The sequence below is a fragment of the Heterodontus francisci genome, chromosome 7, assembly GCF_036365525.1.
Source record: "Heterodontus francisci isolate sHetFra1 chromosome 7, sHetFra1.hap1, whole genome shotgun sequence".
Classification (NCBI taxonomy): domain Eukaryota; kingdom Metazoa; phylum Chordata; class Chondrichthyes; order Heterodontiformes; family Heterodontidae; genus Heterodontus; species Heterodontus francisci.
This window is the reverse complement of record NC_090377.1, coordinates 92,504,991-92,528,233: the sequence shown is the minus strand read 5'-3', so window position 1 is coordinate 92,528,233 and position 23,243 is coordinate 92,504,991. Positions and strand designations below refer to the sequence as shown.

Here is a 23,243-nt window from a genome sequence, read left to right as displayed (position 1 = left end):
CTGGCCTGCTGCCCTCCAGTGATTCGTAATAAATCACCTGTAGTGCTCACATTGTAACACACACCTCTCTTATCTCATACCAGTAACCAGACCACGCCTCCAATGTTCTGTGAGCTGCAAGACATGGAGACAGAAATGTAAGTGTTCACGTTACGGCCTCACGGACCGTTTGGTGAACACTCACAGATACCCCCACCCCCCCCCCCCCCCCCAATCAGGCCATGGACCGCGTCTTGTAAAATAGGCTTAAGTTTGACCTCTTACCTAGCAAGGATACGACCGTGCTAGGGATGAAGTTTACAGCAGTACCAGTAAGTTCCCTGGGGCGGTTGTGAAACCAATGTTCTAAATATGTAGGGTAAAATCCTGTTGTATCAACTTGCATTTATGTACCGTTGGATAGGTAAAAATGACTGAGTGCTTCCAAAGGCGAAGAGATGGACAGCAGGCAGAAAACAAAGTGATTATTTTCCGTGGGAAGCAAAGACATGATCAAAAAATGGAGGTTAATACGACCGACGGTGAGAGGGGAAGGTAGCATTTTAATATTAACAAAGGCCATTCAGCCCCTCGTATCTGCTCCGCCCTTCAATTAGATCATTTGCACCGCAACTCTTTTTAACCTCCTTAGCTCCAGCCTGTATCCTGATACCCTTTAATAAAAAGAAAAGTCTTGGAAGAAAAATTGCAGGGACTTCGCAACCAATAGTGAACAAAGAACAGTACAGCACAGGAACAGGCCATTCGGCCCTCCAAGCCTGTGCCGATCTTGATGCCTGCCTAAACTAAAACCTTCTGCACTTCCGGGGACCGTATCCCTCTATTCCCATCCTATTCATGTATTTGTCAAGATGCCTCTTAAACGTCATTATCATACCTGCTTCCACCATCTCCCCCGGCAGCAAGTTCCAGGCACTCACCACCCTCTGTGTAAAGAACTTGCCTCGCACATCCCCTCTAAACTTTGCCACTCTTATGTCCCCTAGTTACGGACTCTTCCACCCTGGGAAAAAGCTTCTGACTATCCACTCTGTCCATGCCACTCATAACTTTGTAAACCTCCATCATGTCACCCCTCCACCTCCGTCGTTCCAGTGAAAACAATCCGAGCTTATCCAAGCTCTCTTCATAGCTAATGCCCTCCAGACCAGGCAACATCCTGGTAAACCTCTTCTGTACCCTCTGCAAAGCCTCCACGTCCTTCTGGTAGTGTGGCGACCAGAATTGCACGCAATATTCGAAGTGTGACCTAACTAAAGTTCTGTACAGCTGCACTGTACTTGCCAATTTTTATACTCTATGCCCCGACTGATGAAGGCAAGCATGCCGTATGCCTTCTTGACTACCTTATCCACCTGCGTTGCCACTTGCAGTGACCTGTGGACCTGTATGCCCAGATCTCTCTCTGTCAATATGCCTAAGGGTTCTGCCATTTACTGTATACTTCCCACCTGCATTAGACCTTCCAAAATGCATTACCTCACATTTGTCCGGATTAAACGCCATCTGCCATTTCTCCACCCAAGTCTCCAACCAATCTATATCCTGCTGTATCTTCTGATAATCCTCATCACTATCCGCAACTCCACCAACCTTTGTATCGTCCACAAACTTACTAATCAGACCAGCTACATTTTCCTCCAAATCATTTATATATACTACAAACAGCAAAGGTCCCAGCACTGATCCCTGCGGAACACCACTAGTCACATCCCTCCATTCAGAAAAGCACCCTTCCACTGCTACCCTCTGTCTTCTATGACTGAGCCAGTTCCGTATCCATCTTGCCAGCTCACCTCTGATCCCGTGTGACTTCACCTTTTGTACCAGTCTGCCATAAGGGACCTTGTCAAAGGCTTTACGGAAGTCCATATAGATAACATCCACTGCCCTTCCTTCATCAATCATCTTTGTCACTTCCTCAAAAAACTCAAATCAAATTAGTGAGACATGACCTCCCTTTCACAAAAGCATGCTGCCTCTCGCTAATAAGTTTGTTTGTTTCCAAATGGGAGTAAATCCTGTCCCGAATAAGCCTCTCTAATAATTTCCCTACCACTGACGTAAGGCTCACCGGCCTATAATGTCCTGGATTATCCTTGCTACCCTTCTTAAACAAAGGAACAACATTGGCTATTCTCCAGTCCTCTGGGACCTCACCTGCAGCCAATGAGGATGCAAAGATTTCTGCCGCCCCCAGCAATTTCTTCCTTTAGTATTCTGGGGTAGATCCCATCAGGCCCTGGGGACTTATCTACCTTAATACTTTGCAAGACACCCAACACCTCCTCCTTTTTGATAATGAGATGACTGAGACTATCTACACTCCCTTCCCTAGGCTCATCATCCACCAAGTCCTTCTCTTTGGTGTATACTGCTGCAAAGTACTCATTTAGTACCTCGTCCATTTCCTCTGGCTCCACACATAGATTCCCTTCTCTGTCCTTGAGCGGGCCAACCCTTTCCCTAGCTACCCTCTTGCTCTTTATATACGTATAAAAAGCCTTGGGATTATCCTTAATCCTGTTTGCCAATGACTTTTCATGACCCCCCTTTTAGCCCTCCTGACTCCTTGCTTAAGTTCCTTCCTACTGTCTTTATATTCCTCAAGGGATTCGTCTGTTCCTAGCCTTCCAACCCTTACGAATGCTTCCTTTTTCTTTTTTACTAGGCTCACAATATCCCACGTTATCCAAGGTTCCCGAAACTTGCCAAACTTATCCTTCTTCCTCACAGGAACATACTGGTCCTGAATTCTAATCAACTGACATTTGAAAGACTCCCACGTCAGATGTTGATTTACCCTCAAACAGCCGCCCCCAATCTAAATTCTTCAGTTCCTGCCTAATATTGTTATAATTAGCCTTCCCCCAATTTAGCACCTGAGGACTACTCTTATCCTTATCCACAAGTACCTTAAAACTTATGGAATTATGGTCACTGTTCCTGAAATGCTCCCCGACTGAAACTTCAACCACCTGGCCGGGTTCATTCCCCAATACCAGGTCCAGTACGGCCCCATCCCTAGTTGGACTATCTACATACTGTTTCAAGAAGCCCTCCTGGATGCTCCTTACAAATTCTGCCCCTTCTCAGCCCCTAGCACTAAGTGAGCATTTATCCCTGCCAATTCCAGTTTAATCATCGAGTCCTTTAAATGATTTTATTGAGGTATCTTGGGATAAATTTGTGGGCGGCACAGTGGTTAACACCGCAGCCTCACAGCTCCAGCGACCCTGGTTCAATTCTGGGTACTGCCTGTGTGGAGTTTGCAAGTTCTCCCTGTGTCTGCATGGGTTTCCTCCGGGTGCTCCAGTTTCCTCCCACATGCCAAAGACTTGCTGTTTGATAGGTTAATTGGCCATTATAAATTGCCCCTAGTATAGGTAGGTGGTAGGGAAATATAGGGACAGGTGGGGATGTGGTAGGAATATGGGATTAGTGTAGGATTAGTATAAATGGGTGGTTGATGTTCGGCACAGACTCGGTGGGCCGAAGGGCCTGTTTCAGTGCTGTATCTCTAAACTAAACTAAATATTTTTAAGTAAAAGAGAGGCAGTAAAGTGAGTAAAGGGTCAGGGAAGGAAAATGACGATTGCTTCTATCTTCTTCATATAGAAGCCCCCTTAGTACAAGGAGCACATTTTCAGGCTTGTCAGTAAACTTGTCACCCAATGATTATTCTTAATATAGTTTCTGAAGGTTCAAAACAGAAGCATTTATATAATGCTTTCACAACTATCGGACATCTCATACAGCCAATGAAGTGTATTCACTGTCGTAATATAGGAAATGTGGCAGTGAATTTACACACAGCAAAACTCCCAAAAACGGCAGTGATAAGGACCAGATAATGTTTTGTGATGTTGAGAGATCCAGGACACCAGGAATAATTCCCCTGCTCTTCAAAATAGTCCCATGGGATCTTTTACATTTGCCCGGACAGACTGGAGCTGAATTTAACGTCCCATCCTAAAGACAGCACCTTCAACAGTACAGCATTGATTCAGTAGGGCACTGGAGTGTCAGCCTTGCATTTTGTGCTCAAGCCCTAAACACTGGAAATTATAAGTCTGTATAGATCTGGTGTTCAGCTGTAAAGACTAGATGAAAAATGTATTTAAGGCTTCACGCCTCCCTCTCTGCAACCTTCTCCAGCCCTACCATCATGAGAAATCACTGCATTCCTTCAATTCGAGCCTGTTGAGCATCCTCGATTTTCATTGATTTTTTCGGCCCCAAGGTCTCGAATTCCCTCCCTAACTCTGCTTTTCTTCTCTTTTAAGATGCTTCTGAAAACCTACCTTTCATCAAGCTTTTGCTTGCCTGGCTTAATATCTCCTTATATGGCGCAGTCAAATTGGTAATGCTTCTGTGAAGCGCCTTGGAGCATTTTGCTACGGTAAAGACGATATAAATGCACGTTTTATATATGGAAAATATATAGACAAGATTACTCATTTAAAAAACAGGAAAGACAAAATAACATTTTAACTGACACGGCCCGTAAAATTGTATCTACTATAAGGAAACGTGAACTGACAGTAAAGGTCATCGGCCTCTTGAGTTTGTGCATTTGTCATGATCAGCGGGTTGAAAAAAGCCGGATTACATTTTACTTCAAAAATCATGAAGCAATGACTACCGATCCACCAAAATATATTGGGAGAACTGTGCCTCGTATTTAAGGAATAATGCTCCCTATAGCAACTTTTAATGACACGTCCAACTGTAAAAAAGAAAAACACAGGTTAAATATCAGAAGTAAACTAAGAAAATGTCATCCTCTAGCCAAACGGATGGCATGTTGTGTTTCCGTTGCCGCAGTTCCTTGGGTATTGGTAAAAATTCCTGCACAGACTTGAGCCCCGACAATCCTCTCGCTCAGCCCAACAGAAGCAACTAGGATAGCAAGATAACTATAGCAGCTATGTTGACAGAAAAATAAATCCATAAAGGATGTGAAACAAAACACGACAAAATACTGCAAATACGCAGCAGCCATCGGCTACATAAAGAGGTAAAAGGTTGTCCCAAACGTCACCTAACCACCTCTCGGTCCTCGCTGACTGTACTTGAGGCTTTTTCCGGCATTTGCTTCAATTAGTAACTTTATTAAAGAAAACACGTTTAGCATGCACGGTAGGTACGTGTTAACTGTTGTTCGCCATTCAACGGTGCAGGACTTCCCATGAGTAAACAATTCAACAGTAAATCCGGTGCCGACATTGCGGCGGGTGGAGGTGGTGAGGTCCATATTTATAAATTCACCACAGGGTGGGAAAAGAAACACGCAGCAGTAACCAACTGCGCCTGCATTGCCATCTGTGCCCTGCAAGATCAGTACCTTTACCTGCAAAAGTAGACAAGTGCATTCCTTTCTCAGTAATATCTCAAACTAACCTACACAACCGCCCAAGCGTGAAACGCTTTTACTTCTTGCAGCAGTAGATGGACTTAAAGATTGCTCAAATTTATTATGCTTTAACCCATGGATATTCCCCCTCGTTAATCCTTAGCAATTGACACCTTTTCCCGAACTCACTGCATAAACCCAGACTCCTCCAATTGGAAGATGTTACAATACTCCCTCTAATGGACCTCCACACGGTATGGAACTATTCGAAAGACTTATGTCGACCAACAAAATTGAACATCTCTTCAAACCTTTTCATAAACAACGAGCTATAATAGTTTCACTTCTAATAGCTGCAACTCATTGAAATATGTTCCATTCATAAGCTGAAGAGGAAGGGCATTAGCATCGCACCCATGAATTTTTTTTAAAACAAGCGTCAGCAGCTGAAAAAAAGCAGCAGTCTGCACCTAGACTAGCAGAGCTACAACAGACAGCCACATTCTCTGTTGTAGCAGCTAGAACTTTAGTCACTTTCATCAAATTCCAGAAATGATCATAAGTGTGTTGTGCATAGTAAAATAGTAACATTTTCTTACATTAAGGCACTATCCATAATTTGCATGAATGTTTTTGTTAACTCCTACCAAAAAGTACACTAGTCAGCAATAGTACAATACAGAAAGCTTGTCAATTGGTTTAGTGAGCTGTAGAAGTATGCTGAGCAGGAGACCCAAGCTTTAAGCACCATGGCATAGGCAGAGATTGCACATAATGTACCTTACAGGTGCAATACTAATTTGCACTCAAGATGCTAGAGACAATGAAATGTTGGTGAAGGATAAATATCAGCTAGTGCTCAGCTAAAGGAACAGATTTGGCTTCAATTTAACATCTCAGCTGAAAGACAACAGCATTCAGGACAGCACAGGGGTGATAATGTAATTATGTATTCAAATATCTAGAGTAGGGCTTGGATCATAGCTTAAAACCAAGTAGAATATCAAAAAGGTAGCAAAACAGTCAACTTGGAGTGGAAGCAAAAAATAAATTACTTTCACAACTTCACACCAAAGGGTCACAGCACAGTAAATTTCTCATTTTGCTGATGTCTGCATACTCAAGTTTCAATGTACACAGAAATGTGAAATCTGATTTATAAAAGGAGCATGTACAGATAGTAAACACCTTGCTGTTAATTCAGATCAAATGTCACAGCACAGGTGTATATTCCTACAGTATACTGCTCCAATTATTACAACTGATGTCTGAAAATAAAAGTTACATTTCATAATACCTTCCACTTGTGCTTTGAATTATGGCTGGTTCCTATTTTTAAAGTGTACACCATGATATTTTCTCAATCTTTCCCTCCCCAGCATATTAGAGGGAATTCTACTATATGGTGATATGCCAGCTACCTGCATTCTTAGCCATTCCTCCTCAATGAAACCTGGTTGGATATGATATTCCAAACAAGCTCCATCCTGTACTCCAACAGGAGTTATTGCTCAGCAGCCAGGAAGCCTGTTTTCCCCTCTTCTAGGCTAGGGCCTAGTTGCATCACCAAACTGCCACTCTGGATTAGAGACTACAGATTAAACCAGAGCTCTCATCCACACATTAATTTCTAGTAAGCAAGCTTTTCAATATCTCAGTAGCATTATGGCAACTTCCTGCAATGCCATCATAAACCACTTGAAATGTATCCTTTCTAAATTTAGTAAGAGGATACATGAACATTTAATGTCAACATTCCTGATCACAGTACAGGTGATACAATACCCTTCACTACATGCTATCAGTAATTTGATTTTATTGGCATTTTAACCTAAAATTAAAATCTTTTGCCCCACTGCTCTCAAATCACCTCTACTTTCACAACTCATTTTCAGACCATAAGGTAATACGTCTCGTGCAGCTTGAACACTGACTCAATAGTTGGTGTCTTGCAATGTTTTACAGTTCAAAAACCCCCCACCTTAATGGAGGGTTAACAAAATACATACAAACTCAGTTATGTAAAAAAAAAGTGCATCAAGTGGGTTCAAGTAAGATGTAGAGTTGAACAAGGTTGGTATATACATATGGCACACATCATCTTTTGAATGCTCTACGTGGGTCTCTTCCATTGCTAACAGTGGGAACAGCTGCAGATCCTTGTGCTAGAGACATCTGTGGCTGACTTATTGGTCCCCGTCCATTGTTTCTTCCACCACCTACAAAGTTAGGGTTCTGTTGTTGCTGATGGTTATTGCTTGATGGGGGAAGTCCCCCTGGCAATGGCACACTTTGAGAGCCATTTCCTAAACAAAAATGATTAATAAAATCCTTGACATTAATGCTATATTATGCAAAATTGTACATTTTAAACAATTTCCCAACATTAAAAGAACTACAAACTTCCAAGTAAAAATGACAAATATATTAAGGACATGGTAGCTGGGCACTTAGAAAAAAATCAATATTTTGTCAAAGTCAAAAGGGCTTTATGAAAGGAAACCTCATTTGACAAATATTTTCAGAATGTAACAAGCAGGGAAGGCAACAGGGAACCAGTGGATGCAATATATTTGGATTTTCAGAAGGCATTCATTAAGGTGCTGCACAAGAGGTTATTACACAAGGTTCTGGGATTGGAATAGCAGCAGCATAGATTGAGGACTGGTTAACAGAACACAGTAGATATGGGCATTTGTGTAACAAGTGGAGTGCCACAAAGATCAGTGTTGGGGCTTCAACTATTCCCAATTTATATCAATGACTTGGCAGGAGACAATGCAATATATCAAAGTTTGCTGACAATACAAAGCTGAGTGGGAAAGATGCAAAGATATATAATAGACCAGTTAAGTGATTAGGCACAAAGGTGGCAGATAGAGCATAACATGGGGAAATGTAAAATCTTTAATCGGAAAAAATGGAGAAAGATTTTTTTTAAAGACCAAGATTACATTAAATGTTGGTATGCAGAGGTCCTTGTTCAAAGTTAGCATGCAGGTACAGAAACAAATTAGATACTCAAATGGGACATTGCAAGGAGATGCAGTATAGAGAAAGGAAGTCTTGCTGCACTTCTATCAGGCTTTGGTGAGACTAAAGCTGGAATAGTGTACAGTTTTGGTATCTGTACCAAAGGAAGGGCATACATACCCCAGTGGGGGTGCAACCAAGGTTCACTAGCTTGATTGCTTGGATGAAAGGGTAGAGAGAGGTGACTGCATTGAAATATATAAAATCAAGCCTAGACAGGGAAGATGGAGAAAGACAGTTTCCCCTGGCTGGAGAGTCTAGAATTTGGGGTCAATCTCAAGATAAGTGGTCAGGCATGTTAGGATGGAGATGAGGAAATATTTCTTCACTCAAAGGGTTATGAATCCTTGGAATTGTATACCCTACAATATTGTGGATGCTCAGTTGATGAGCATATTCAAGACTGAGATAGATAAGATTTTTGGGCACCAAGGGACTGAAGGGATCAAATGGGAAAGTAGAGTTGATGTAGAAGTTGATCCATGATCTTAGTGAATGGTAGAGCAGGCTCAATAGTCTGTGGTCTATTCATGCTTCACTCATGGTCACACAAAAGAGTGAAGCAATGGCTGACTAATCCTCCTTGAAAATCTGATTGCAATATGATTTGTATCAGCAAATAGTTTTATATTAAAGGAGACAGTAACAGCAAGAAAGTGTTCACTTGTTTGAAGTTATATAAAGCCCATCACATTCACCTGGACACAAGGTTGAACAGAAAATTACACTTTACACTTGTTGGCAAACTAATTTCCAGCAGAATCTCAATTTCAATTGAGCAAAATGGTAACTAGCAATCCTAGAATAGTTGGTTTAAGGATTCTGCAGATCAAGGACAATTAAAAGTGACTGTTCACAATATATGCGACTTACAGTTTAATGATTCTTAAAAAACATTGAATATTGGCTTGAGAGATCAATGCTTTTCAAAGCAAGCAAGATTTGCATTTTTTATTCTCACCATTCATTCATGGGATGAGAGTCACTGGCCAGGCCAGCATTTATTGCCCAACCCAATTGCCCTCAAGGTGGTGAGCTGCTTTCTTGAACCACTGCAGTCCATGTGGGGTAGGTACATCCAGTGCTGTTTGGAAAGGAGTTCCAGGATTTTGACAGTGACAGTGAAGGAACAGTGATATAGTTCCAAGTCAGGATGGTGTGTGACTTGGAGGGGAACTTGCAGGTGGTGTTCCCATACATTTGCTGCCCTTGTCCTTCTGGTTGGTAGAGGTCACAGGTTTGGAAGGTGCTGTCTAAGGAGCCTTGGTGCATTGCTGCAGTGCATCTTGTAGATGGTACACATTGCTGAAACTTTGCAGTGGTTGAGGGAATGAATGTTTGTAGATGGGGTGCCAATCAAGCAGGCTGCTTTGTCCTGGATGGTGTCAAGCTTGTGTTGTTGGAGCTGCACCCAGACAAGTGGAGTGTATTCCATCACATTCCTGACTTGTGCCTTGCAGATGGACAGGCTTTGGAGTCAGGTGGTGAGTTACTCACTGCAGGATTCCTAGCCTCTGACCTACTCTTGTAGCCACAGTATTTATAAGGCTACTCCAGTTCAGTTTCTGGTCAATGGTAGCCCCTAGGATGTTGATAGTGGGGAATTCAGCAATGGTAATGCCATTGAATGTCAAGGGGAGATGGTTAGATTCTCTTGTTGGAGGTAGTCATTGCCTGGCACTTGACAAATGTTACTTGCCACTTATCAGCCCAAGCCTGGATAAGGATCAGGTCTTGCTGCATTTCTACACAGACTGCTTCAGGAGGATAGCACCTTTCATGACTACATTGTCCCAAAGCACTTTTATAGCCAATGAAGTACTTTAAGGGCAGTTTTTACTGTAATGTAGGAAACAGCCAATTTGCACATAGCAAGCACCCAAACAGCAATGGCATAATGATCAGATGGGATTTTGATTGAGGGGTAATATTAGTCAGGACACCAGGGATAACCTCCCTGCTCTGAAATAGTGCCATGGGATCTTGAAGGCCTCAGTTTAGTATCTCATCTGAAAGACAGCACCTCTAACAGTGGAGCTCAGGAGGAGCTCTTCAGTACTGTACTGGAGTAAAAGCAAAAAATGCTGGAAATACTCAGGTCTGGCAGCATCTGGAGAGAAGCAGAGTTAACATTTGAAGTCAGTTCTTCAGTTCTGAAGGAGAGTCACTGACCCGAAATGTTAACTCTGCTTCTCTCCACAGATGCTGCCAGACCTGCTGAGTATTTCCAGCATTTCTTGCTTTTATTTGAGATTTCCAGCATCTGCAGTATTTTGCTTTTGTTTTACTGTACTGGAGTGTCAGCCTTGATATTTGCACTCAAGTCCTAGAGTGGATCTTGAACCCACAACCTTGTGACTGAGGAAAGAGTGCTACCAACAGCAGGAAGGCAGATTAAGAGCCCCTGCATGGTAGTAATAGCTAATACAGAACAATGTTTGAATTCAGGTAGATTCAAAAGTAGTCACCAACACCAAGTAATAGTACTGAACAGAGGACAGTAATGGTACATGAATGTACCTTACCTCCCATAGGACAACCTGCCAAACTTGAACTTTCCTTTCCCCATGATGGCAACACAAGCTGAAGACTCCTTTAAGTGTCTTGCTTTGACAAAGATGCCAAACTTGTTCCTTTCTATAAAAGGGTCATTTACTGGACACCTTATTAAAAATGTGATTGTAAGAGGTCACATTTAATTTTGGGAAATTGCATAGTTGTAAATTTTAAAAAGGTGGCAAACCAAAACAAAGTTCAAAAATCTTTCCACAAGTGCTGAGACAGGGTTAGAGGTGAAAGCCACAAGAGCACAGGTGGCATTGTTTAGTTGGACAGTTAGAACCAACAAGTTGAGAACAGTTTTGTTATTGTTAGCATTGATGGGGTATCAAGGTTGCAATTTAAACTAATTTCTTCTGGGACATCCTATATGTACCACATTGTTATGGAGATGCCTTTTGAGTGCTTCGGAAAGCTGTTGGCTTTGAAAGCAGTTGGACATGGGAGCAGAAGGGCTATCAGGAACCAGGGGTGTTTGTTTTGAAGCAGGCCTGTGCTCAAGCTGTGAAGTTGAGATTCAGGAGGTGATCAGTTTCTCAGCTGTTTTCAAAGTTAAAGAAATCAAAGTGAACTCCTAAGAGTGAGATATACTTTGAATTGGTTCCAGGAGAAGTCAACAAACCACCAAAATCCTGTAATGTATAGGGAAAATTATTGGCATGGAATGAAATCAAACTGGAGTTTAAGTTATTCATCTTTATGTTTGTTGATTAAGTTTAAAAAAGTGTTGCCAAATTAGTGATTTGCTGGGTTTAACTCAAGTTTAAAATGTGGAATTGTGGCATAATTCAGTAACTAAAAATTCAACTTTCTCTTTAATGATCCCTTATGGGTTTGTAACATCCTAGGGCGGCACAGTGGCGCAGTGGTTAGCGCTGCAGCCTCACAGCTCCAGGGACCCGGGTTCAATTCCGGGTACTGCCTGTGTGGAGTTTGCAAGTTCTCCCTGTGTTGTGTGTGGGTTTTCTCCGGGTGCTCCAGTTTCCTCCCACAAGCCAAAAGACTTGCAGGTTGATAGGTAAATTGGCCATTATAAATTGTCCCTAGTGTAGTTAGGTGGTAGGGAAATATAGGGACAGGTGGGGATGTTTGGTAGGAATAGGGGATTAGTGTAGGATTAGTATAAATGGGTGGTTGATGTTCAGCACAGACTCTCTGGGCTGAAGGGCCTGTTTCAGTGCTGTATCTCTAATCTAAGCTAATCCTTCATAAAGATTGATCAAAAATTGGTTTAAGGTGCCAGGTCTCAATTGCCTATTAGTGAAATCTAACCACAGACCAAGATGCAAGTGGCTAGGACCATGGTATTAGGGCCAGTCTGAAACCTCAATACTCTAGACAAAATTTTAAATTACCAGACAAATAAATTATGGAGCAGAATCTTTCCTTGCAACTTTGGTGGAAGCCAAAGAGGAATCATTTGTCTTGGGTTTCTGTTGATCTTCCAAAGTTGCAGATTGGAATAACCCTCAAACTATATCTCTTTAGCTTTACCATTTGAAGCTTAGAGGCAAGAGAATGACTGAGCATTTATCCCATGGCATTGACTTAGGGACAGGTGCAGAAATTATAACAAGCTGTTATGGCTACTGTGGCTCCCAAATTTTCACTGTCTTAAATGGATAATTTTAAACAATTGTTTCAAAATTATATATAAAATGTATTTAAGCTTTTCACATCTCCTGCCAGCAAGCATTTGTAAACTTAAATTCCATGGGATGTGCCAGCAGCCTGAATACAATAGACTTGCTTCTTTTCCCCCCAATCTTACTCCCAAGACAATTGATGGAGCTTGTTTAAGGTCAGCAGCTAGCAGCACACTTGAGCAAAGAGGGCACCACAACTCAATCCAATCCTCTTGCCTACACCTTTAGAATAGAACCAGAATTGAACCATTGAATTATTCACACCTCAGCTCTTTTGAAAGAAAATGCCAATTTAGTCCCAAACATCTTTTTCCCTTCCCCTGCACACCACCAAACCCCACCCCCACCCCCCCAGCACCAGCCTCGAAAGAAATAACTGCTGCTCTAGTTTTTACCAATTATTTTAATTCTATGACCTCCAATTCATAACCCACTTGCAAGAGGAAATAGTTCTCTACTTGCTCTACCAAAGTGCCTTTTGAATGCCTGTATGGTCTCCCCTTAATCTTCTCTGCTCCATTGAGAACAATTCCACTTTCTCCAATCTCTCCACTTAACTGAACTCTCATCCTGGGTATCATTCTGGTAAACCTCCTCTATACCCTCTCCAAAGCCTTGACATCCTTCCTGAAGTGTGGTGCCCAGAATTGTACACTATTCCAGCTGAGGCCTAACCAGAAATTTGTAAAGATTTAGCATGACTTCCTTGTTTTTGTATTCAATGACCACATTTACAAAGCCTTGTGCTTTAGTGCATCTACTGCAAATGCTTTCATCAATCCTTCCTTACACAAGTCAGAATTAGCCTTGAACAAATCCATGGCATTTATCCATTAATCTATGATTTTCCAAGTGACAATTAATTTTGGCTTTTTGTTTCTCTACTGGATTTAATGATAGTGGTCAGTTGCAGGAAACAGAACACTGAAGCCAATTCTAACACCTACCACCATGATCTGAACTCAAATGAATCAACAGACTTGCTGATCTCTATAGCTCAGTTATGCAGCCACATGTGGCAGTCTAGTGTTTCCTGGCCGCACAAGCATCACTGACAGGCAGACAAGATGGAGAATTGAAGGAAAATGTTGCATTAAGTATACATGTTTCATTGAAATTAAAGCAACAAAGGATGCTGTAAATCTGAAAAAAAAGCACTGGAACTACAGGTCTGGTAGTATCTGTGGGAGAGACAAAGTTAATATTTCAGGTCTGAGACCTTTCAGTGATATAGATAGGTTGAGAGAGAGGGGAACAAGGGGGCAGATGGAGTATAATGTGGGAAAATGCAAGGTGATCCACTTTGGTAGCAAGATTAGAAAAGCAAATCTAAATGCAAAATATCTAAATGGAGACTGTAGAATGCTGCAGTACACAGATGTGGGTGCCCTCTTACTTGAAGAGTTAACATGCAAGCAGTTCAGAAGGTAAATGGAATATAAAAGCAGGGAAGTCTTGCTACAGTTGTACAGGGCATTAGTGAGACCACACCTACAGTACTGCAGACAGTTTTGGTCTCAAGGGATACATTTGCATTGGAGGCAGTTCAGAGAAGGTACACTAGGTTGAAGAAAAGTCAGACCTGAAAACACTAACTCCACAAATGCTGCCGGACCTGCTACATTTACTGCACCGTTTATATATTTTTCATTGCTTAGTTTAGCAAGAATTCTTTTAGAAGCAGCAAACACATTTTAGCAAAGCTGGAAAGTCTTCCTGCAGAAGTCACAAATAGCAGAAAGGCAATGACTGTTTGGAATTGGGAGCATGACAGGCTGGGAGAGAGGAAAGGGGAGAGCAGGACAGCATGGACACTGCAGTGATCATACACGAGTACATCAGCTTTATTAAAGAATGATCTGTATTACCAGCTTACCTGCTTGCATCTGTCCATTTGTGGCCAGCTGACTAGGAGGAGAATTGTTTCTATGCTCACTTTGTGCCTTGATAAAACATTTAAATATCAAATGAAAGAGCAGTACCACATAGACAATGAGGAATAAAAGCTCCACAGTAAAATCAGTTGATTACAGATTGAATTAACTTAAGGAAACAAAAAAGGACCATTATGCTAACATAGCATGCTTTCAACAGTCCTAATGCCACTTACAACTTTGTTTGTTTGGTTCAGCTGGTTGAGGTATTCTGGATTTGGTTCACTAAAGTTGGGTACTTCTGAATATACCATACAAAACCTAACAAAGAAAATATTGAAGTGTTACACTGCTCAAAGATGATATCTTTAATATTTCTAAAAATGTAGTTGTAAAAATAGATGGAAGCAAGCTGGAATTGCAAAGCCAGTTACTATAACATTATGTCACCTGCAGCTGATATATGAAAAAGAGAAAAAATATCCAAGTTACTGTAACATGTGGTCAGAGCAGCACAGGCACAAAGTAGCACAGGAGTTCAGTCCCTCGATCAGCAACCCCCTACAAAACCTTACACAGCCAAAAATACAGGATTACAAACATGGCCAGTTGTCACTTCATATCAGGTCAGAGATGTTCTCAGCAACACATCCAGATAATATTTAATGCACCAGTCACCTGCTATTCATTCATTTGCTCCCATAGTCCCAACTCTACCACCTCCTCCTCTCCCACCCTGAATTTGCTGAGGTCAGAGAACAGACATTTTTCTTCAAATTATACAATTATATACAGAAAAGCATTTCACTTCAGATTATGCACCTTCAGCATTTTTTAAATATCATACATAATATCAAAGAGCTCAACACTAAAAAGTAGAGCTTTAATTCATCAGGCTTCATAAATCACAGCCAAAGCTTTGTGTTCCATAGGAAAAAGCAGCTGAAATCAAACACCAAATCAGTAAGAATCACATTCCCACAGAATAAGTCAAATGTCACTACAGTCCTTTATATTTATGGCAAAGCCATTTATTCATGTTCCACTGGGGGGAGGGGGGGAAAAGAAGAAATGATGCTTGATATAATGGTAGCCTTGCCACAAGAACTTCTAATAACTACACTGCCATACAGGTCCCCCAGTAGATGTACTTCTAAAAAGTAGAAAGTCCAGGTCCTAAAAAAATGATGAAAGCCACAAATTTAAGGTTGTTAATCAAAACGATTAAAGTCAAAGTATCTTGTCAGCATAGGGCAAATCAGGATACTATTTAAATTTCTGCTTGCAGCTGATGCAAAAAAGCACTCATTAAAGGTGCCACACAAGATTATGCACAAGGTAAGAGCTCATGGGGTGGGGTAATATTAGCATGGACAGAGGATTTGCTAAAAGTAGTCAGGATAAATGGGTCATTTGCAGGTTGACTAACTAGTCAGGTGTCAGAGGGGCCTCAATTATATACAATCTAGATCAATGACTTGGATGAAGGGACAGTGCATTGTAGCCAAATTTGCTGATCTAGGTAATTGGGAAAGCAAGTTGAGGAAGACAGCGACCACAAAGGGATAAATAGGTTAAGTGAGGGGCAACAAGGTAGCATATGGAGTATGTGGAAAATGGTAAGGTTATCCATTTTGGTAGCAATAGAAAAGCAAAATATCATTTAAGCAGAGACTGCAGAATGCTGCAGTACAGAGATCTGGCTGTCCTCAAAGTTATTATGCAGGTAATTAGGAAGGCAAATGGAATGTTGGGCTTTATGGCAAGGGGATGGAGTATAAAAGCAGGGAAGTCTTGCTACAACTGCACAGAGCATGAGACTACACCTAGAGTACTATGTAGTTTTGGTCTTATTTGAGGGCTATACTTGCTACTTATATTGGAGGCAGTTCAGAGATGGTACACTAGGTTGATTCCTGGGATGAAGGGGTCAACTTGTGAGGAAAGATTGAACAAGGTATATTCATTGAAGTTAAGAATATGATCTATTGAAACAAGATTGAGGGAGCTTGGCAAGGTAGATGCCGAGATGTTTCCCCCTCATTGGGGGGGGTGGAGAAAGGAGGAAGAAAAGGAAAAAATGAAACTAGGGAACACAGTTTAATAAGGGGTTGCCAATTAAGATGGAGCTGAGGAACATCCTCAGGAGGGGTGAATCTTTGGAATTCTCTACCCCAGAGAGCAGTGGAGGCCAAGTCATTGAACATATTCAAGGCAGATACTTGAATAAAGGAGGGAGTCAAAAGTGATGGGGAACAGGCAGGAAGGTAGAGTTGAGGCTAAGATCAGATCAGCCACAATCTTAGCAAATGGCAGAAGAGCACAAGCAGCCATCACCTGCTCCTATTTATGTTAAGTTTTGCATAGAATTCTCAAACAGGAAGTGAACCAGTAAGCAAATTTATGCCTTCCCTTGAGCAACCATTTTTTTTTTTTATATAAAAGTCTTGCAAACTGTACTGCAAATAAATTCAACAGGAGGGTGGCTGTGGTGGGGAGAAGGGAAAGGCAGCACTGATTCTTATTGGGGGTAAAAACTCATGCCCATGTGGTAATTATACATGTCAGCTATAAGTGAAAGATGTCAGGCTGACTGGACAACACCACAAGTTGATCTGGTCATTAGCAGTCCATAAGGATGAATTAGAGAACTAGTTTCCTGTTATTTCCTTATGTTGCATCATACTTACTCTCCTATTTTTTGAAGATCACCACCTCTCCCTGTATACAGGGTCAGGCAATTTTTCCACATTGAAGCGTAACTGAAAAAGGAAAGGTCATGGAGAAAGTCAATGAATTAATTATAAAACAATTCAAAGAATTAAGCATTCCTATATATAAAGAGGTTTTGTACTGATACCAGTAACCAAAATACTCCAACTAACATTTGCATGCAGTTACATAATCATGTACATACTATTACCTCCTACCACAGGATGGCAGGAGAGACTAGCTCAAGAACTTCAAACAGCCAGTGCCACCTCACAGCACAGGCCTCTCTAAATTCCCTCCAAGATAGTTTCAAGACCAGACTGGTATGGCAAAATCCATTCAATAGGAGCATCTGAATCTCAGCTTTTGCTTCAACTCAAATCCTTTTTTGGGTTGAGTTATAACCTCCACTGAATAAAAGGTGATGCTTTAAGGGCAATATTCTGCTTAATGTTACTGTATGCTTTAGCAGCTTGACATTAGTGCAGCTAAGCAGCACATCCTTCATAAATAGGAAATTTAATTTGAGACCCGAGGAAAGATACTCCAGCCGTCAGCCCCTTCTACATCTTCAAATCTTAAACACTAGAATATTTGCCAGCATTGGTCTTTTTAAAATAGATCAGTTTTATGCAACCAAAGACTCAAAACTCATTTTGGTTACAATATTTTACATTCACAAACCTGGAAACAGGCTTTTAAATGTGCAACTTTGCTGTTTTTGAAAGCATTGCTCAGACTATGAAAACAAATTGATGAACATTAAAGATTTTAAAAACACCCATCAGAAAATAACTGGAAATGGGTCAAGATCACCAGTCAATTTCTCTACTTCAAACCCATTTACACATTTCTGCTGGCTAAGGTAAAGAGGGAGCATAAACACCAGCATGGACTGTTTGGTGTTTCAGTACAACATCTGCTGTGTCCTCCTTCTTTGGCCTCCTTATCTCGAGAGACAATGGATAAGCGCCTGGAGGTGGTCAGTGGTTTGTGAAGCAGCGCCTGGAGGGGCTATAAAGGCCAATTCTAGAGTGACAGACTCTTCCACAGGTGCTGCAGAGAAATTGGTTTGTCGGGGCTGTTACACAGTTGGCTCTCCCCTTGCGCCTGTCTTTTTTCCTGCCAACTATTAAGTCTTGGACTCGCCACACTTTAGCCCCGTCTTTATGGCTGCCCGCCAGCTCTGGCAAACACTAGAATCTCATGTAAAGTGCTGGTAAAAGGAACACTATTTTTGGCACCCAGTGTCAAAGAACAGAATAATTAGGACAATATATTGACAATTAAGATGGAATGCCTTACCACAAGCAGCCATTGAGGCAGATTTAAGGGATTGGATGAGCATTTGAAAAAGGGATACAGGGACAAGTCAAGGTTTAGTGTGAAGGTCTATTAAAAAAGGAACTAGCATTAAAATAGGCATGATTGGTAGCCTCCTTTACTGACTATACCTTTTATGAATTCTCCCCTCAGCAAGTTAGAGTACAATTCCACCAGCACTCGTCATTAAGACATGCACTCATACAGGTCAGTCAAGCCTCATCTCCTCCTTGCCCAATTATAGCGCACAGTTTGAAGAAAAAGACCACTCACTTCACCTTTAAAATACTAAAGACATTCATATAGGGGGAAAAAGCAATTTTGCTTTCTAGGGCAGCAGTGGTTAGCACTGCAGCCTCACAGCTCCAGGGACCCGGGTTCAATTCTGGGTACTGCCTGTGTGGAGTTTGCAAGTTCTCCATGTCTGCGTGGGTTTCCTCCCACAGCCAAAGACTTGCAGGGTGATAGGTAAATTGGCCGTTGTAAATTACCCCTAGTGTAGGGAGGAGATAGGGAATATGGGATTACTGTAGAGTTAGTACAAATGGGTGGTTCTTGGTCGGCACAGACTTGGTGGGCCGAAGGGCCTGTTTCAGTGCTGTATCTCTAAACAAAATAAATAAATCTGCACTTCATAATCACGTCATCAAGTCAGAAAAGTTGTAGCCCATTTGGTTCACTTGGGATTTAAGTCAGCCAGACCATATCAGGTGCAAAAATACTTCTGGTCTGCATCCAAAATAATTAAATCAGAGCATTCTAAAATTCTGAATCCTAAAATCAATTATGCACATAGTAAAATTATGTACAACCTATCACTTTAGATCTAGTAATGAAGTATCAGGTAATTCATAACAGAACTGAGGTTCATTTAACTACAATTAAGCCATAGACCCTGCTCCAAATTATGACAGATGGATTGCCACCTTCAGATACAGCAAGGACAGCTGAAGCACCTTCAAATCAGTGATGATCACAGTACTGATCAATAAAGAGTCCTTGCCTACTTTTGAAGGAAGAACTTTGTTACTGCTGTGTACTTTCAAATGAAATAAATGATTACTGGCAAGCATTACACTAAAATTCCCCTCTTCCCCCAAATGTAGAACAAAGTGCAACCTCCATCAAAATCTGGTTCTGAAATGGAGCTCTGGTCATTAAGTCAGAACATATTAGGAGCTCAAACTGGAGAACCAAAAGTATTAATCATCCGTTTTACCACATGTAGGAGACTGGTTTCCTTTCTGGGTTAGAAAAGCTGCCAATCAGAAAGACAAATGAGTCAAACTGAAGAGCAGAGAGATGGGAAACAATGTGATTTGTTAATATCGAGCCATGTTTAAACCACTCAAGTGACACCAGGAAGAATCATTTCCTGCTTCTCCCACACATCTTGCCTCATGCTAATTAGTTTGGCACTCCCCATTCAAGTTAAAAGCAGAAGGGAAAAAAACCAAACCTTACACCATTTTGCAGATTAGGTATAGGAGCACAGACCTAAATGCTGACAGGAGGCCCACTGCTTTGGAATCTGCCAGACTTGCATTGAACAGTAGGCTCAATGGCACTAGAACAGAAAACTGAACATATGCAGCTGATTTAAAGTTGCAATTAGTGAAGTACTGACATTCGTTCTCCATAACCTGTCATAAGGTAAATCTCCAGAGAGAGAAATATGTAGCCTCTACAAGTAAACGTATTACTGGCTTATGTATTAAAAATACCCATTGGTCCATCCAGCACAACCACAATGCCTTGTGCATCACAATATTTACACTCCCCCACCTCACCTGAAAGCCATCTGACCCTGGGAGAGCAAAAACCCTGGTTAACTGGCAGGAAAACAGGCCAGCAATGCTACTCAAATGGTAACCTCTGCAGCAGAGCAGATCTCTAGGGATACTACTTTTGCTCCTAGACAAAGCTTTTTACAAAAAAGTAGACTGAATTAAACATTCTATATATGCAGACCTCTAACTATTACTGCAGTGATAGTTGGCACCTTCACATGTTTATGCAAACAGCTGAAGTCTGTAAACTCATTTGCCAATATTTTTATTAGCAAGACAAGGCAGCCTGTTGAGAAGTATAATTCTCATGCTGAAATAAAACAAGTCAGAACAAGCACCCTGACAATGTTTTTGATGGCCATTCAACTCTAAGCTACAACAAATTTGTCCTAGAAGCATCAATCACTGGAAGTAAACCAGACAGTGCAAATCAACTTCTGAAATTTTGTTTCACTGATTTGGTAGAATATCTAATTGCCCAAACAGGAGGCTGTGGTTTAATAATCCATATTGCACATTCATCTGAAATTCATCTAAAGCAAATATTTATATTCCAGCATATGTTCATTCAGGACATGTTCCAGATGCTGAAATTGCAACATTACTGTGGGTTTACTACTAAGTACCATGAGCCCCAGAAGTCCCTGTATCGCTGGCCAAACATTACAGGGCAGCTCCTTCCACTTAACTTGTATAGTTCCATTTGCAAGAAATTCAGTAGAGTTTTCAAAATAAGTTTGCTATGTTTCAGGAATGGGCGATGCAGCAGTTTGGCATAGTCCTTTCACATCTGGATCCTGGGTTTGAATTGAGCTTGTTGACCCACTGAAATTTTCCTCTACTATACAAAAAGAGTCATGTGAAACATGTTTGCAGCCTCAACACTTAAACAGCTACATGACCCAGCACAAACCATCAGTTCAGTATATATAGACAATCTCATAAAGATTAGTGTTCTGTGAAGCCAAACAGAGATTTTAGTCAAGATTGTTTTAGCACAATTCTGAATTGCCACTCCATTTGAACTTAAAGCTTGTATAGTACCCTTTCATGCAATTTATTGAATGATGTTTTGTAGGAAATCAGAGCACCAAGCAGGAAAAAGAAATGCTATAGGAAGCAGCCACAGGCACTAAAAACAGGAAACAGCTAGGAAGGCAGTGGGCTTAAAGTTCAGAGTGCAGGATGTGATGAAGGCTCTATCATAGAATGGAGTGCAATGAGGAAACACAAGTAGATCCAGTTACAGAACTGGAAGATGTATGCCAAGACAAAGATTGAAAAAAGGTAGGGTGAAAATTAGAAGGCTTCCATCTTGCCAAGAGAAAGCTCTTGTTGACAGGCAGCAATTCATCCTGGAAGAACTTAATGGCCCAAATCTTATTGGAAAAACAGTAAGTTCATGACAAGCAAATATATAAATTTGAACAACCAGCTCAGACAGTTACAAATCACCATAACTTGCTGGTTGGTTTCTGCCTGTAACAATTACAAAACCTACTTCATGTTTCTATATTCTAGATGGTCTCTAATCCAGTCACTGACCCAAAACATTAACTCTGCTTCTCTTTCCACAGATGCTGCTAGACCTGCTAAGTGGTTCCAGCATTTCTTGTTCTTATTTCAGATTGCCAGTATCCACAGTACTTTGCTTTAATTTGAAAGGGCTCTTCGTTCATAGGCCTTACTCAACCAGAAATCCAACACCTCAGCCTAGTGGGTGTAGAAGAACCATCAGCGATGTCGTTGCCATTTTAAAATAGCACTTTTTGCCGTTTCCCGAGTTACCATTACGATTTAACCCCCTGCCTACTAGTTTTCAACTGTTATCTAACGACACTGGCAAACTGTTACTCAGGATAGGGTCATTCATATTTGACGTACCCTCTCGTCAAGCGAATGATATCCCCGGGCTGTATTAGACTTCCAACCTCATCCCACACTGAAATTGTGATGCTGCCAGTTTTATCGGCTACTTTGCACGACCTCACTTCATGTCCATCTTTAGTTTTGGTAACTCGACCTGCACAGTGAATAAAAAAAAAACTAATTAGTTTCAGTAGCGTACATTCATAAACCTGTCTAGAAGCAGATGCACTTAACGGCACCAGAAGTAAAACTCACAGATAAAAGAAAATTGAAGGTGCTGCTTTCACAGGAAGCTGACTTGTACCTCGCTAGCACTCAAGGAGTTTTAAACTGGTTTGGTTCACTTCCCACAGATTTTATTTTAACTCCATGATCATACTTCCAGCGTATCTTGGGTTTTGGTAAACTTAAATAGAGACCTTCTGTCATTATTTAAAACGATTAAATGTCAACTTATTCTGTTGTTTCAGGGCTGCAGCCCACTCCTAACTTACCTATTTCCAGAACAATAAAGATGACATTTAAATTTTTCATTCCTGGCTTAATGTCTTTTACAAATGCGTATGTATCGTTGGCCATGTTCATGGTAATTATGAAAAATTGCGGGCAGACAGTACAAAACAAAGCATCACTCGGGAGGGAGAGCCTCGCTGGCTGGAGCCCCGGCTCGGTGTGCGGGAAGGCGGCTAGTACTACCACCCCGCTTCTCACACAGAGAGAAGACAACGTCCACAGATTACAAGTCCCTTTGGTGACACTTCCAGTTAATGCTCCCTCCTGACTCAAAAAACCCTGTGGGTTCCAAAAATTAAGCCAGAAATGTGTATTTTAAAATAAAAACGAAAACTAAACTTCTCTTTCCTCCCCCCCTAACAACTCCCACGCTAAGTATTATTTCGGTTGCAATGAAGCAAACTCTCGCCCGCACATACAGGGAGATATATAGATATACTTTAAATTCTCATTTCTTAACTGTTTGCAACTAATTTTGAATTAACTGATTTAGCTCATGATTAAGCCCCGTGATCAGAATATAATACGGGAAGCTATTAGCTGCCTGGCTGCGCCCTGCTCCTACTGT

The 23,243-nt window shown here is 41.3% G+C and overlaps 1 protein-coding gene across 1 annotated transcript; it reads right to left on the bottom strand.

Moving 5' to 3' along the window:
- Positions 1–4,670: 4,670 nt before the first annotated feature.
- On the bottom strand, positions 4,671–22,985 carry LOC137372153 (SOSS complex subunit B2-like). The gene is made up of 6 exons (XM_068035661.1): positions 22,657–22,985; positions 22,178–22,316; positions 17,159–17,230; positions 14,705–14,789; positions 14,471–14,537; positions 4,671–7,662 (listed from the first exon to the last, which is right to left on the bottom strand). The coding sequence occupies exons 1-6, from the start codon at positions 22,745–22,747 to the stop codon at positions 7,454–7,456; spliced, it is 663 nt and encodes a 220-aa protein (XP_067891762.1). The 5' UTR covers positions 22,748–22,985; the 3' UTR covers positions 4,671–7,453.
- Positions 22,986–23,243: the final 258 nt, after the last annotated feature.

Bases quoted from the DNA above. Each gene is read 5' to 3' on its own strand.
- LOC137372153 (XM_068035661.1), bottom strand. From the start codon at position 22,747: ATGAACATGGCCAACGATACATACGCATTTGTAAAAGACATTAAGCCA. The intron at 17,231-22,177 runs GTACGTCAAATA...TTCCTTTTTCAG, and splicing joins ATCATTCGCTTGACGAGAGG to TTACGCTTCAATGTGGAAAA. The intron at 14,790-17,158 runs GTAAGTATGATG...TTTCTTTGTTAG, and splicing joins GATCTTCAAAAAATAGGAGA to GTTTTGTATGGTATATTCAG.